The following is a 16,619-nucleotide window of genomic DNA, read 5'->3' on the forward strand; positions in this document are numbered from 1 at the left end:
AGTGAAAACCTTCATGAAAAATAATGGTGGGTTGTTTTCTGTTTGCTCTCTGAAGCCCTGCTGCCTTGAAGTCTAGGCCAGTTCAAACTATCAATGTAGGCCCATCATATCTAGCCCAGGAAAATATTGGCATGGGAAGACCCTGCAGGCAGTGACTCTGGGTAAGATCTGGCCCAACAGAAAATTAATATGTATTCCTGGGAGGTGAGGTTTCATGCCAGAAGCAAAATTTTTTAACACTTTTCCACATGCCTTAAGGGAAAGTTTATGTTATAAATCTATGATTGTTCTTTACCTCCCTAAAGCAGTATTGAGGCCAGTTATGGTGTTGCTACTATCATCCTTGCTGAGATTAATTCTCTGAGTAGGTTAGATAGTATTTCTTGGTTTGTCGAGCTTATCCAAACATTTTTAGTTTCCATTAAAATTTGCACAAGGGAACCTGATAACTAGATTAGGTTTTAAAATGCATTGTTAAATAGTTGGGATGGGGTAGATGGGGATGAGCTGCTATGTGTGAGCACCAGCATTTCCTTGAGAGCAACTGCAGCATGGCAAGCAGGAATGGTGCTAAGAGCAGACTCACCAGTAACACATTGAATGAAGCGGGGTGTCTTACTGTTGGTAAGTAGCAAAAGAACTTTTCCATTGGTGGATGAATAAAAATTGAGAATTCTTGCAGTGCCCAAAAATGTATCACAAGCTCCAATACACAAAGGAGACACAGGAGCACAGTGCAAGTAGGAACACCCCTCTGTTTATACTAAGAGCATTTAATTCAGTTTACATGTTAGTTCTATCCAGTATCCTGACACTTGTGGAGTTATGTACAGCACTGGGATAGAAATAGATTTGCTTTTGTTTTCTCTTTTTTTCAATATACAACAGGTAATTTGCACAAGTGGTGGATGTATTGGTCCTCCATTTTAGATTTTACAACTGTTTCTTCAGAAGCCTCCTGTGGTCCCTTTTTTAAAGGTCACCATAAAACAGGAAAATTACTTGAAGCTTTAATGATGCATACTCCACCTAGAATTTCTTGCATTTTGCAAAATATCCTGCTGTCAAATGCCACCTTATTGTGGATTTTAAGCAAATGACAGATCTGCCTAAAAGTGGAGGACCAGTAATCCAATATTAGTGCATGTTGATTTATTGGATCTCAATAGATCAGAATAAATTGTTCCTGTTTTTAGATTCAAAAATTGGGGAAAAAAAAGCAAACCTACTTCTATCTCTGTTGAATGTAACTCCCATAAGAGCCAAGATATTGGACTAGGGTGAACATGTAAATTGAACTAAATGTTCCTTGTAAACTCTGTTTGGTAATAGCATGTATTTTGAAAATATTGAAATCTGTTTTCATTTGACAATTTTTAGATTTTTCAAAAATATTTCCATTTTGTTTGTCATCAGCTTGAATCAGTTTTCTTTCACCGCACATGATCTAGATTACATGTTAATTCTAGTTAAACTAATCATCATTTAATATTAACTTAAAACTATAAATATAAACCAAATTACAGAGCTTCAGACTCTGAAATTTTCTTTGGCAAATCAGTTTTCTTATTTTGATTATTACTGCTATTGTTAAGTAGAAATTAACTTCAAGCTCATTGAATTTTCTAGGATAGAAATAGAGGATTCTGAAGCGGTGGGAATTTCCAATATTATGAGCAACTTGATTTCAGAGTTCCCACGTAGTATTTTAACTGCCATTCCAAGCGAACTATTTTCTTCATTCATAAACTGTCTCACACATCTCACCTGCTCCTTTGGACGGAGTGCTGCCCTGGAAGAAGTGGTAAGTGTCTTCTCTTATTTCACCTTGACACAATTTGTTTTGCCTTCTGAATTGAAATCAAAACGTACCAAAATTAATTCATATTTTTGTTATTCATTTGTATGAACACATTTCTAATGGTATGACTACTTATTGGTTGAAAAGAAACTATTACAAAATATACAAACTTGAAAAATGCATGGAATGTTTAGTTTATAAATCTGAATAATACTGAAACAGCTTGCATGTGAATCTAATTTCATTTTTCTGTGTAGAAAATTACATAAACAAAGATCTCTAATTCATTTATTTATGTGACCTGCATTTTTATTTTGAAGAGAGATTTATTTTATTTTGTAATGTTCCTGACTGTTAATAGATGAGAAGTTGAAAGCCGCAGATAACTTTCTCTGTCGCAAACTTTATTCCCAACCACAGTCATCAGCCCTCTCGTTTGTTGCTCTCCGAAACTATAGTTATTTTTTACTTGATTATTCCAGTACACTCTGGCAGCTGACCTCATTCCACTCTATGAACTGCGCCATCAAGAACTGCTGCTCTGTCATAATTTGTACTTCTCCATTCAACCATTGTCCCTGTGAATGTTAATCTACATCAACTTCCAATTAAGCAACGTCTCATTTTTAAAATAGTCATTTTCAAATCTGTCATGATCTCCCTGGTTTCCATATTCTCCTTGAGCTCGACAACCCTCCAATATATCTGTTTATTTCCACTCTGACCTCTTAATCAGCCCCAAGTTTAATTGTCTTACTATTGGCAGCTGTGGCTTTTGCTGTCAGACCCTATACTCTGGACATTTCCTACCCCAAATTTCTTTCCTCCTCAGATGCTTCTTACAACTATATCTATAATAAGGCAGAATCTAAGATTGTTCAGATGATAGAAATGTTGTTGGTGTCATCTAAGAACAGTGCTAGTTAATCACAGCATTATTTTTTATTTCAGATTTCCAGTGGCTGCTGTGTTCTGGACTTTACATTTCTTTTTGCTCTCAACTTCATTCATCTCCATCTATTTATGTTCCACCAGGCAGATCAGCTGGGATTAACACTTATTCATCTCCCTCTTAGCTGTTATTAACAAAATGTGTGTCATCTAGACGATCTTGGCCTCCACCACAAAAATTCCCTTTTGTTTTTTTCCATCCCTCCCTTTTTCTCTAACTTGAAGCACCCTTGGTTACTTGCCTTTTCCAGTTCTGATGAAAGGTCATCAATCTGAAACATTAACTTCTTGTTTTTGTCCAGAGGTTGCTAACCATCATCAGCATTTTTTAGTTTTATGGCGTAATTTCTGCTGAGAGTGTATCAATCTGTTTCCTTGATGCTTAGCTGCAACTTCTTTATATGTATACCTAACCTACTTATAACTTGATTTTATAGTACTTTTAGTTTAGAAATGCAATGTTAAATTCTAAATGCTTTATAGTGTAAAGAATAATGTATCCTCAAAGCATTCTCACTCCAGCTGCCATTGATATTTGTAAAATACACATATCCATCTATACTTAGAACTCGTTGGTTAGTTTTGGTAATCCCTAAGTATGCTGTTTCATACCCACAGCATATTTTCCTTTCTAATGGGCTCTTTAGAAATGGAAGGTGAGCATTAATAGTACAATGCAACACTGTCAGTAGTTTTGATCATTTTTATTGAAAAGGAGAATTTAAAGCAAAAATATTAAGCCAGAAAGCATTTTGATGATTTTCAAAAAAGTTGTGGAAAATGCCTAGTGCTTATAATCATTTTTAGATCACCTTGTATGCTATTTTGTCCAATGGAACATGTGTCCATTCAGTTCTATTTGTTTACTCCCCATTCAATTAAATAATTTACTGGATTTTTTTGTTCTTAGCTGGACAAAGATGACATGGTGTATATGGAGGCGTATGATAAACTCCTTGAATCATGGCTTACGCTTGTGCAAGATAACAAGCATTTCCATAAAGGCTTTTTTACTCAACATGCTGTACAAGTTTTTAATTCATACATTCAATGCCATTTGGCAGCACCAGAGGGCACAAGAAACTTGGTGAGTTTTACCTCAAAATTTATTCTGTTTTCTCTCACCTTTCCTCTTTTATATAAAAGATGTAAAGGTTATTCAACCACCAGAATAGCTTTTTAACATGAATAGTAATATGTCTTACATTTTTGTTTATATTAGTCTTTCTGTTTTAGAGGACTTCACTGCTGTCTGAATTTTATTGGCACTTTGAAACAATCCTGTGATTCATTTTAAAATTTGTTACTTATAATGAAGTGGAGAAGATTGTATTTGAACTGAAATTCTTCCTTTATCAATTTTTTTCCCCAGTTTCTTTTTCTCTTGTCTCATCCAAGTAATTATTGTTGAGACAAGAGTCTTCCAAGTGACTTATCAGGTTATATGATAATATGTCAGCATTATGCTGAGTATGACCCTATTCTAACGTAACCTAAGTGATTCAGTTTCCAGCAGCATACATGGTAAGTGGCTGCACTGACTCTTAACTTCCTTAATGCAGGAAGGCTGAAGGCAACTGTACCTATAACTGCTAATTCACCTTGGATCAGGTAAAATACAAATTGGGATTTAGACTTGGAAATGCATGGACTATATGACTCTGTTATGCACATACTTTACCAGCTGAATCAGAAGGGAGTTTCAAGTTGCTTCTAATTGGAAGATTTAAGAGTGCAAAACTTGTTAGCCTAAATTTGTATGGCAAGTGATGTGTGGATTAACTTAAGGCCATTCTTAGTCTTATGGTTTGGAAAAAAAAATGGCTCCTGTGCATCATTAATTATGACTCCAGCTTGTACTGTTCTGCATGCATTGTCTCTGATCATTTTCTGACATTGAATGTGGTATTGTTGGAAAGTCAAAGTAGATTATTGAATGTTGTTGCCCAATGTAAGCAAGTAACTATTTTTATATTGTAATCATCAGACATTGGTTTTTGGCACAACAAACTGATGTAAATTTCAGTTGTGAATTATTGTCATCAAACAGTAGATTACAAAAGAATCAGTCAAGCTTAAAATTTCTTGCATGACTTCCACTTATCAGACAAAATTCTATTCACAAAATCATGGTGAGACTATCTTAACAAGATCATCCTTTGAATTTCAGTCAGTTAAGCCTGAGGTGGAGTGGATGTAATGAGTTTAAGTTCCTACTTGACTACATTTAGTTGGGTTGGATGCAGAAGGCCAATCGAGCTGCACCCTCCAGGTTTCCAGTGAGCACCGCACAGTGAGGTGGTAGTGAGGATGTCTTAGATCATAAGACATCGGAGCAGAATTAGGCCATTCGGTCCATGGAGTCTGCTCCGCCACTCAATCATGGCTGATTTATTTTTCCCTCCCACCCCCGTTCTCCTACCTTCTCCCCATTACCTTTGACACCCTTACTAATCAAGAACATATCGACCTCTGCTTTAAATATACCCAATGACTTGGCCTCCACAGCCGTCTGTGGCAATGAATTCCACAGATTCACCACCTTCTGGCTAAAGAAATTCCTCCTCATCTCTGTTACAAAGAGATGTCTTTTTATTCTGAGGCTATGCCTTCTGGTCCTAGACTCTCCCACTACTGGAAAGAGCCTCTCCATGTCCACTCTATCCAGGCCTTTCAATATTCAGTAGGTCTGAATGAGATTCCACCACCCCCCCCCCCCCCCCCCCATCCTAAACTCCAGAACTCCAGTGAGTATAGGCCCAGAGCCATCAAATGCTTCTTGTACATTAACCCTCTCATCCCTGGGATCATTCTCATAAAACTCCTTGGACCCTTTCCAATACCAGCACATCCTTCCTTAAATATGGGGCCCAAAACTGCTCACAATACTCCAAATGTGGTCTAACCAATGCCTTACAAAGCCTCAGCATTACATCCTTGCTTTTATATTCTAGTCCTCTCAAAATGAATGCTAACATTGCATTTGCCTTCCTTACTACCAACTCAACCTGCAAGTTAACCTTTAGGGAATCCTTAACTAGGACTCCAAAGTCCCTTTGCACCTCCGATTTCTGAATTCGCTCCCCGTTTAAAAAAAATATTCTATGCCTTTATTCCTTCTGCCAAAGTGCATGACCGTACACTTCCCTATGCTGTACTCCATATGCCGCCACTTTGCCTGTTCTTCCAACCTGTGCAAGTCCTTCTGCAGACTCCCTGCTTCCTCAACACCACCTGCCCCTCCTATCTTTGTATCATCTGCAAACTTGACCACAAACCATCAATTCCATCTTGGCCGGTTTACTGATGAGGCTGCACACCTGGAACACACAGACTGCCTTTGAAAGAAGGCAAAGCTGGGGTGGAGCTTTGCCTAGTGTTTAAAACATTCTTATTTTTCCAATGTCTCTGATCAGTTATAATTGAAGGATTGTTCTGAGGTGTCTGTGTTTTAGCTTTATCAATTTTTAATTTGGTCACCATAACCTAAAAGAACAATGTGGCCTCTTCCAAAGGAGTCCAGAGCTGGATATAAATACCTTCCTTTAATTTGGGTTTGCTCCTAATTACTCTGCATATAATACTTGTAAAAGCATATTTGTAGACAAGTAATCATCTTGGAATTCATTGGAGCTGAATTCTCAAATGCACACCCATGTAAAGTTGGAAAGATTTGTGAACCTTTTTAAGTCCTTTTAAGATATCAACATTAGTTCTAAGTTAGAATGCAATTTGCATTGCGCTGCACTTTGATTCACAGTAAACATTTAAAGAGCTATAAAGTTGTTCTCTTCACATTAGATAATAGTTGAAGAGTATCAGGTCTTGAAAAAACACTTGGTGGCATCCTTACTTGGGAAAGTTATATGATGTTGGAAGCTTGATTGTTGCTTAGGCAGTTTTCTTGAGTTTTGCCATCTCTTCATTTGATCGTTATTAAATTTCTCTGGTTATGCAGTTGGACTGAGAAGCTACTCTACAATGGCAAAGAGAGAGGCTTTCCTTTCTTTCCATCTAATATGTTTTCCAAAATGGTTTCAAATGTAGCTTTGAATTTTTGTATGCAAAAACCCATTTACTTGGAACAAAGCAAATAACTCTCCTTCCTTTGTTATTGAGAATATTATGTTATAAGTGGCTGATGCTGTCAATTGTATGAGTGCTCTTTCAAGGTGTCCACTTTAGTCTGATTATTAAACCTGAATAAATGTTACAAGGTTGTAATCGTTCAAAATTTAAAATAAAACACAGTCTACCACTTCCAGTTCTTTGTGTGTGGGTTACACAATGACATGAATTCCTACATCTACAATGTTTGACTTGGTGTGGCAAGAAAGAAGAAAGCAAAGATGAATAATTGGTGGATGTGTTCTTCACCACGTGATAACTTCAAGAGAAGTCCAGTAAGTGGCTTTATTGATCTCATTAAAAATCTTGACTCTGCTGATCAAGAGGGACCTTGGAACGTCATCCTTAATTTTAGCTGCCTACGTAAGTTTGACTCCAACTTGCGTTTACTTCAGGACCATATGCAAGCCATAATCCTAAACGGGTCCACAGCAGATCCAGTCTCAGTGCGGACTGGTGTTAAGCAAAGCTGTGTCATTGCCCCAAATTTTTTTGAGTTCTTTTTCACTACAGGTACGTTTCAGATGTACTAACAAGCATTACATTATGGTGGAGATGAAATCTAGGACTAATAGGAAATCCTTCAATCTATGTTGCTTCCCTTCTGGAACTTGGGTCACAGAAACCTCAGTATATTGGTGAAGCTTCTAAGCTCCAAGTTGTCATCGACTCATTCATTGAAATGTATGAGGATGGTCCTTATACTCAACATCTGGGGGGGGGGGGGGAGAAGAGTCTCTTTCAACCTATCCCTTACCACAAAAAAGATCACGATAAGACCTTGGAAAATGTGAACCACTTCAAATATCTTGGGAGCCACCTCGGCGATGGTAAACTTTGATGAACTTCACCAACAACTGCAGTAGGCCAGCATAGCCCATAACATTTTGAGGAAAAGTGTGTTTGACAATTAAGAACTGAAACTCGGTACAAAGCTTGTGATCTACTTGGCAGCATTTTCTGTCTGTTCTCCCGTGTTGTTCTGAAACCTGGACAACTTGCAGCAGGTACCACAGTTTTGAAGACATTCCACCAACACTGTTTCTGCAAAATCTCCACAGACAAGTGAACCAATGTCAATGTCCTCTCCCAAGTAACATCCCCAGCTTTAAAGTCCTAGTTACACTCAGTCAAATAAATTGAGCAGATTACGTTATTCACATGCCCAATACCTTATTCTTAAAATGGTCAATTCAAGGCCAAGACATAACAATAGATTTCCAAATGGATAGCAGAAAAGTTTGAAGGATATTCTTAAAGCCTCCTTGTAAATGTGCTGCATCTTGAGCAATTTATGGAAAACCCTGGTCCAGGACCACTCAAGGTAGGGAAGGTGTTTAGGTTAGCATTGAGAACTTGGGGAGGGTTCTACCTTCCTAATGTTGCATTTGTGACAACATTGCTCTTAATAATATACACTTCAATTTTACTGGTCTATAAAAGGGTTTTGAAATAGAGTCATGGAGTTATATAGCATAGAAACAGGCCCTTCAGCCCACTGTGTCTTTGCCAGCCATCACCCCTATCTGTACTAATCCCACTAGCCTGCATTAGTTCCATAACATTGACAAGGTTCCACATGGTAGGCTTCTTCAGAAGGTCAGAGGCCAAGGTATTCAGGGAGGCTTGGCCGTGTGGATTCAGAATTGGCTTGCCTGTAGAAAGCAGAGGGTTGTGGTGGAGGGAGTGTATTCAGATTGGAGGGCTGTGACTAGTGGTGTCCCACAGGGATCGGTTCTGGGACCTCTACTTTTCATGATATTTATTAATGACTTAGATGAGGGGGTGGAAGGGTGGGTTAGCAATTTTGCAGATGACAGAAAGATCGGTGGTGTTGTGGATAGTGTGGAGGGCTGTCGAAGCTTACAGAGGGATATTGATAGGATGCAGAGCTGGGCTGAGAAGTGGCAGATGGAGTTCAATCCGGAGAAGTGTGAGGTGGTACACTTTGGAAGGACTAACTCCAAGGCAGAGTACAAGGTTAATGGCAGGATTCTGGGTAGTGTGGAGGAGCAGAGGGATCTGGGGGTCCATATCCACAGATCCCTGAAAATTGCCTCACAGGTGGATAGGGTAGTTAAGAAAGCTTATGGGATGTTAGCTTTCATAAGTCGTGGGATCGAGTTTAAGAGCCGCGAAATGATGATGCAGCTCTTCAAAACTCTGGTTAGACCACACTTAGAGTACTGTGTCCAATTCTGGTCGCCTCATTATAGGAAGGATGTGGAGGTGTTGGAAAGGGTGCAGAGGAGATTTACCAGAATGCTGCCTGGATTAGAGAGTATGGATTATGGGGAGACACTAAAGGAGCAAGAGCTTTACTCATTGGAGAGGAGGAGGATGAGAGGAGACATGATAGAGGTATACAAACTATTAAGAAGAATAGATGGAGTGGACAGCCAGCGCCTATTTCCCAGGCCACCAATGCTCAATACAAGAGGGCATGGCTTTAATGTAATGGGTGGGAAGTTCAAGGGAGATGTCAGAGGAAGGTTTTTCACCCAGAGAGTGGTTGGTGCATGGAATGCACTGATGGGGTGTGGTGGAGGCTGATATGTCGGTCAAGTTCAAGAGATTGTTAGATAAGCATATGGAGGAATTTAAAACAGGGGGATATGTGGGAGGAAGGGGTTAGATAGTCTTAGGAGTGATTTGAAGGTCGGCACAACATGGTGGCCAAAGGGCCTGTTTTGTGCTATATTGTTCTATGGTTCTATATCCCGCTGGGCCTTGCTCATTCAAGTTCTTGTCCAGTTGCCTTGTTACCTTTCCTGTGTCCCCTTCCTCCTCTGGTAACTCATTCCAGATACCAACTATCCTTTGTGAAAATGTTACATCAGATTCCTTTTAAACCTTCTCCCTCTCACCTTAAACCTATGCCCTCTAGCTTCAGACACCCCTACTCTTGGGAGTAGGGATGGGGCGGGGGGGAAGACTCTGGCTATCTGCCCCATCCATGTCTCTCATTTTACATAACTCCATGTCACCTCTCAGTCTCCTTTGCTTCAGGGAAAGCAAACCCAGCCTTCTCCAATCTCTCCTTGTAACTGAAGTCCTCCAATCCAGGCATTTTAAATCTTTTCTGCACCCTTTATAGTTTAGTCACATCTTCTTTGTAGTATGGTGGCCAGAACTGGGCACAATACTCCTTAAGTTCAGTCTAACCTATGTTTTGTACAGCTGTAACATGATGTCCCAACTCTTATACTCAATGCTTTGGCTGATGAAGGCAAGCATGCCACACACCTTCACTAATGTGTGTGTAGTGGGTGGGTGGATGAATGGATGGAATGGGCGGGGAGGGAGATGGAGATGAGGAGGGGTGATGAGGGGGCCGGACCCTCAAACTCTACTCTCCAGTGTATTTTCCTCCTCTTCCCCCTCCCACGCCCCGAATCCTCCTCCAATCCTCCCATTTTTGTTGCTTCTCACCTCACTCCACCCAGCCCTTCATTACAATACCTTCATTACTGTCTTCCTCATCTGAAGGCAACAACACAAGTTGAGACCTTTAAGAAACCAAAAGTAATTGAATGATATGACTTCCTTTAATGAAGGCATAAAGTACAAACATGGGAAAATTATTGTTAATGTGGATAAATCTCAAGACATTGTCTCCAATTCTGGTTCTTTGTACTTTAGGAAGGATGCCAAGGTATTGCAGAATAATAGAATTGTACCAAGTATGCAGAGATTACTAAACTGGAGTAGTTCTTAGAGCAACACAAGTTCAGGAGAGATTTTTTGGGTATGTGAGTCCATTAGTTTTATCCTAAGTAATGAGCTACGTAGTGCTGGACTGCGACCATTGACCAGAGTTGTTGTCCACAGTTCCTGCATGCTTGCATTTGCCTCAGCCAGGTCCAGTGGGTCTTTCATACTGGTTATCCATCTTGATTCAAAGAGTATAACTAGGCTGTGTGTGGTGTAGTGTATGGTGCGCTGGAAAGTTTCTGAGAACTGGCAATGCTGAGGGGCAGAGCTGTGCCAACAGTGAAACCTGCAGGTAATTATTGGAGTCTTTACATGTCTTTGACATGCAAAGACATTAAAAACATTACTTCAAAAAAACATGGATACTAGGAATAATTAATAATATTAGAGGCAAAGTACTTAATAATTTGCCTTCCCTTTTGACTCTTAGATGTGTTTCCTACAAACCCCTTTGAAATAGAGTGTTTTTGATCTTGCACCAGGTCTGACCTGCTGCGGGATCTGAGTGAATTCCAAACAAGACCCTGAACTTCCACGCTTCACTGTGCTTGCTGGGGAGTCCAGAATTTCTGTTTGAATGCCTAACATGACGTCTAAGAACCACCAGCTACAGCCAGCACAATTTCTTTAACTTTTTTATTTTACTGTGGTATTGGCATCAGCCAGCCTCTTATTTAATGACTGTTGATGTGGAATGTTTATTTAGAACCCCCTAAATTGTTTCCTCTAATTTGACCAAAAGATTTACATCCCTAACTGGCCAAACCCTTTTTATCCTTGTAATCTAAAAGTAGACACTCCCTTAGTACTGCACCAAAGTGTTATCTCAGATTGTGTTGGTAAACTGAAGAATGCTATTCTTTTGTCTGATCAGATGTCTGTCCTATCACCTGAACTAAAATCTAGCTAAAACAACAATTTTAATAATCTCACTTTAATTTTGTTTTGCCACGTACCCTTTTGTATGTTTTTAGGATATCCAGTTAATCTAAACAAAATGTTTACACTTTGTTCCCCCAGGAAGGCATATGAATGTATCAGTATTCATGATTGTAATAAATTATAGAATATTGTATTCCTTTTACAAGGAACAAAGCAAAGGAAATTTTATTTGACCAATAATATTTGACCATTAATGTCAACATGTACTGGTATTGATGAGGGTTTTCTTAGTTAATAATCTTCATCACATTGAGGATGTTGTTTTCTTGGTTAGGTCTTAATTTTACAAATTTTAACTGCAGAATTAACTGCACAGTTTCAAAAACTGAGTATATTGTAATAATGTTTATCACATTGAGGATATTGTTTTATTAGTTTGGTCTTGCCTTGTATCATTCCGTTCAACATATTCAGTAGAATGCTTTCTAAAGTAAATGCAGTTGTTCTACATCCTTATGTAATGATTGAAATGGACATACCAGTTGCCAACACGATTTCAGTTGGATATTTAATTTTTAAAAAATGGATTCTTTGAATGGTATTAAATCCCTGGCTACTCTGATCAATCAAATTCCTAGGTACTAGAATGTCCGGGTCACAGCAGGATACATGTTATTTTATGCACTTGGGTGTTCACTAGGATGGATTCCTGACATATTTGTGAAACTGATCTTGGCATTTTAGTCAGTTCATCCTCTTGATCTTTGAATTCTTTTTAGTTTATAGATTTTAGTTCATTTGTAATTTCTCCCTATAAATACAAAGGATAAAAATGGGCACAAATCTAAGTAACTCAGTGATTTAAATCACAAAGGAGTTATCAACATAACTAAAATTGATTATCAGGTTCTCCATGCTGAAAGTGTGATGTTTTGTTCATGTAACATTGCTTGAGTGTTTACTTCCACATTTTATTCAGTTTAACACTAGCTGTTGTAAGTGTTTTAGTACTCCCCATTATGTTGTGTAAACTGCCCCTCACCTCTTTTCAAAGGTGCCTGGCTCTCATCATGAAGTCCACTGCTCATGTTATATTTAAACTGTCTCTGCCAACTGATTTCAGTATCTAGCCCCATTATCCATGAAGCATTTATATGAAACTGAAGGTTGTTATTTTGTGATCCTACCATTAACACTTGCTATACAGTCTGCTGTAGTGTAATGAAAGGTATGTGTGTACAAAGTGCCCTTCTCAAGAGATCCTGAATGTTCAGACCTCTGGCTGTAAAATTTCAGTCTTTAATTTTACATGATCAATGCTTTTTCTGCTGAACCGTCAGTTTAAATACAGAAGTGCGGTTTATTTTAATTTAATGGAGGGTATAGAAAATTGATCCATGTTCAAATTGCACCGACATATCTTAAAGTAAAATATTTTAAGTAATTATAGTCACGAGACTTCAAAATCTACTGTCCATAGAACATAACATATAAACTATCTCCAGTTCCATTTATTCCAAAGCATGTTGAAAATAGATAATTATTTCAAGATATAATCCTCAATCTGTTCCACATCTCTTCCTTTGAGAGGCAGACTTTTTCCTGGAATTCTGCTACTGCTGTGACACAGGTCGTTTTTTAATACTACTTGTGGTTTTCCAAGTTAAAAAAAGAAATAAAAACAAGAAAAGCCCGGACAGCTTATGTAGTAGTTATATTGTTGCTTTTGAGTTACTAATCTGAGGTGCCCATGATGCCAGATTTTATTGTACTTGTGCACAAAGGCTACACAGTGTGAGGTTTGTCCAGTCATGTCTCCGACTTGAATAATCTGTCATACACCCACAAACAAATGTGATTGATCAATAATTATTGCTCATCATTTGCATTTTGAAGGCCACACTCTTTAAGCAAAATGCATATTTGACTTTCTTAAATGTACTGCCAATATAGAGTGCTTTTTCTCCAAGTAGGTCTTTGCGGTATTTTTTTGATTGCTTTTGTAATCTTAATTTTAACTGAAATTTACACACACACACACACACACACACACACACACACACACACACACACACACACACACACACACACACACACACACACACACCTTCAAACAATGAACACTGCTGATCTATTAGTTGGAGCTAAGATAGCAATAACTTGTATGTTTTTGAAGTTTTAATATTTTATATACTAAACACTGCATCTGGTTGACAGACGTTTCTGTTGCATACAGTTTTTGGAAAAACTGGGCTCAAATGCAATGTCTTGATTTTAAAATAAGATGGAATAAAAATTCTAATTCACGTTGTCTGTGCCTTTCATTTATTTCTTCTGGATATAAATAGAAAAATAAATGTATGCATCACAAATTGTTTTTGAAAGACGTTACTACTTGTGGCATGCAAATCACCGAATATATATGTGGGGTTGTATTCTCATTTCGTAATATTATTCAGGCAGCATGCTGATGGACTGAATAGGAAAATAGGGGAAATGTGAGAAGAGATCTCTTCAGTGCTTCCTCTGAGCAAGCTATTAAATTTTTTAGAATAACATTTGTGGAAATTTGGTAATTGATTACCTATGAGTTGTCTGATTCAGGAAATGATAAGGACGAAGAGGCAAAAGTGACTGGTGAAGTTGTATGAAAAAATTTGTTTGCACTTGATGTTTTAATTGCACATGTTAACATAAACTACTCGCACCTTGTACACCTTTATATTTAATTTCAAATATAGCTTCTATTTTTATACAGACTACCAATGGTGTAGCAACACGTGAAGAAGAAGAAATCAGTGAAGTACAAGAAGATGATCGAGAGTTGTTTTCAGATCAGTTAGCTGGTATAGGCATGCTAGGAAGAATAGCAGCAGACCACTGTATTCCTCTACTTATCAGGTGGGTACTTAATTTTCTCTCAGATTTTAACACAATTGACAGTATTCACCATCCAGAAGATTTAAATTGATATAACAATTGTATAACGCTGCCAAATACCCTACTCTTGTTTATCTTTTAATGTTTAAAATGTGTGATTAAAGTCTTGAAGTAAAAAGTATACTCATCTGAATTATTTTCTTAAGATAGTTCTCATTTTAACACCACAAGTATTACGTAATATAACTTTTGCATGAATTATTAGAGATTATTCTACTGGCTAATGCCACAAGTGTTGGTGGAACTTCTTATTCCGTAAGGTTATGTTTAAAATGATTTAAGACAAAAAATAATAAACTTTTTTGGAGCTGAAGAAAGAACTGAGAATGTTGATTGGCATGCATTATTAGATGGAGAACATAAAGGTGGAAATGGAATATATTTGTAGATTTAATTAGATTTCAAAACAACTATACTCAATAATTATGCAATATAGTGAAGGAAGTCAGAAACCCTAGTAGGAACTGATAAGCAATACAGGAGGTAAGAGGAAACATGATTTTAAATTTCAGAATATAACCAGTGTGTTTAAATATGGGGATGAATGTAATGAAAGGTAAAAATGCCTAGGATTTGGAGTGAGTGCCTAAATGAATTAGGACTGCAGAAAGATATAAAATAGAAAAGGAAACTTTCTCTATATTCAGGGAAAGTAGATAGTGGGTGAATCTATGGAATCTTGGTTTAAGGATGTCCTTAATTACTCCCTTTTGTGTGTGTTTAATGACCGCCTTTCATTGAATTCTAATTTGAAGAGCAAGAAAAACCTGTAAAGGATTTGATAGGCAGGGTATGTGATAGGCCCTGATGAACATTATGATAAAATGTTAAAAGATGACATCATGATTTTTTTAAGGTAATTACAAGAATTGTACAAAACAATAGTGGAGAGCTTACTGCAGTGCTGTTAAAACAATGGATGCAAAGATAGCCGAGGGAGATATAGACTAGTGAGTTTGATATTTCAACTTAATTTTAAACAAAAATATTTGTTTAATATTTCTTTTAATGAGAATATTGAAGCCTCATTGTAAACCTAGAGTGAGTTTACAAATGTTGATCTTGCTTAACAGTATGTGGCTTTGAGGGTGTAACTGACATAGAAATCCACTACATTTAATAAACTTCAAAAAAAAACTTTAAAAACTTTATTTATATAGTACGGTAACAGATCTTTCCAGCCCAATGAGTCTGCACCGCCCAATTACACCCATGTTAACTACTAACCCATACATCTTGGGAATGTGGGAGGAAACCTATGCAGTCACAGGGAGAACGTACAAACTCCTTACAGACAGCGGTGGGAATTGAACCCCAATCGCTGGCACTGTAATAGCGTTACGCTAACCGCTACGCTGCCGCTTGAGATCTCACAAAGCCTCTGTGGTACTACGTAGTAAATTATTATGTAAAATTGGTGGGAATAGTCGATCAGTTAAGGCAAAAGATGTAAGACGTATTTAGTGGAACATTTTCAACATAAAAGTGACCAGCAGAGTAATGTGGAGCTATTTTAATATAAATAGAAATACAGAGCAGTTAAACCAAGGAGATAGATGAGGAAATAGAGATTAAAAGGTGGTTTTAAAAGGTGGAATTCTTAACTATAAAGCGTGTTAAGTCATTCCTTACTTTTGTTTTGAAAAAAGGGCTTTAAAAGGGCTCTCAGAGAGTAAAAGAAGTTTTGGTGAGAAAAGATCAAACTAGGTGCCTTAAGTTGCACAAAATACACTGATTAGGCATGAGTGCCATCACAATGTTGTGATTCTATGAAATATTGAGAATACAAAATAAATGGGAACAATGTATAGGATTGTCACGAGAATGCAGGTTTGCATACCATACCCTCAAGCAATGAGTTAATTCCTTTTTGAAAGACTTTTAGTGGAAGATACCATTAAGCCAAAGTGCAAAGGTAATGAAAAGGACAATCTGATATTGGGATGTATGACAATAAAGCGCAAGTTTGTGCAAAGAACTGGTATGCCCTCATGTTGAGATTTACGTATACTTCTGAGCAACATTCCACAGGACAAAAATGGCCTCAAAGTAAAAACAAGAATGTTACTGTTAGACATCTATAAATGGGAAGATCAGAGGTGATCTTATTAATGTACTTAATATTTGAAAAAAATATTGGCTATCTTTCAATGACATTCAAAACAGTTTGGAATGTGGATTTAAATGAAAATAAATAAAAACT

At 37.6% G+C, this 16,619-nt stretch overlaps 1 protein-coding gene across 1 annotated transcript in view; it reads left to right on the top strand.

The window, feature by feature from the left end:
- The window catches only part of xpo4 (exportin 4), a 98,732-nt gene that overhangs the window by 54,666 nt on the left and 27,447 nt on the right, over window positions 1-16,619 (top strand). Inside the window, 3 exon segments of the mRNA XM_052026656.1 lie at window positions 1,630-1,804; window positions 3,663-3,839; window positions 14,235-14,377. Of these exon segments, the coding sequence (XP_051882616.1) occupies window positions 1,630-1,804; window positions 3,663-3,839; window positions 14,235-14,377 (495 nt within the window).

The sequence above is a fragment of the Pristis pectinata genome, chromosome 11 (genome assembly GCF_009764475.1).
Source record: "Pristis pectinata isolate sPriPec2 chromosome 11, sPriPec2.1.pri, whole genome shotgun sequence".
NCBI lineage: Eukaryota > Metazoa > Chordata > Chondrichthyes > Rhinopristiformes > Pristidae > Pristis > Pristis pectinata.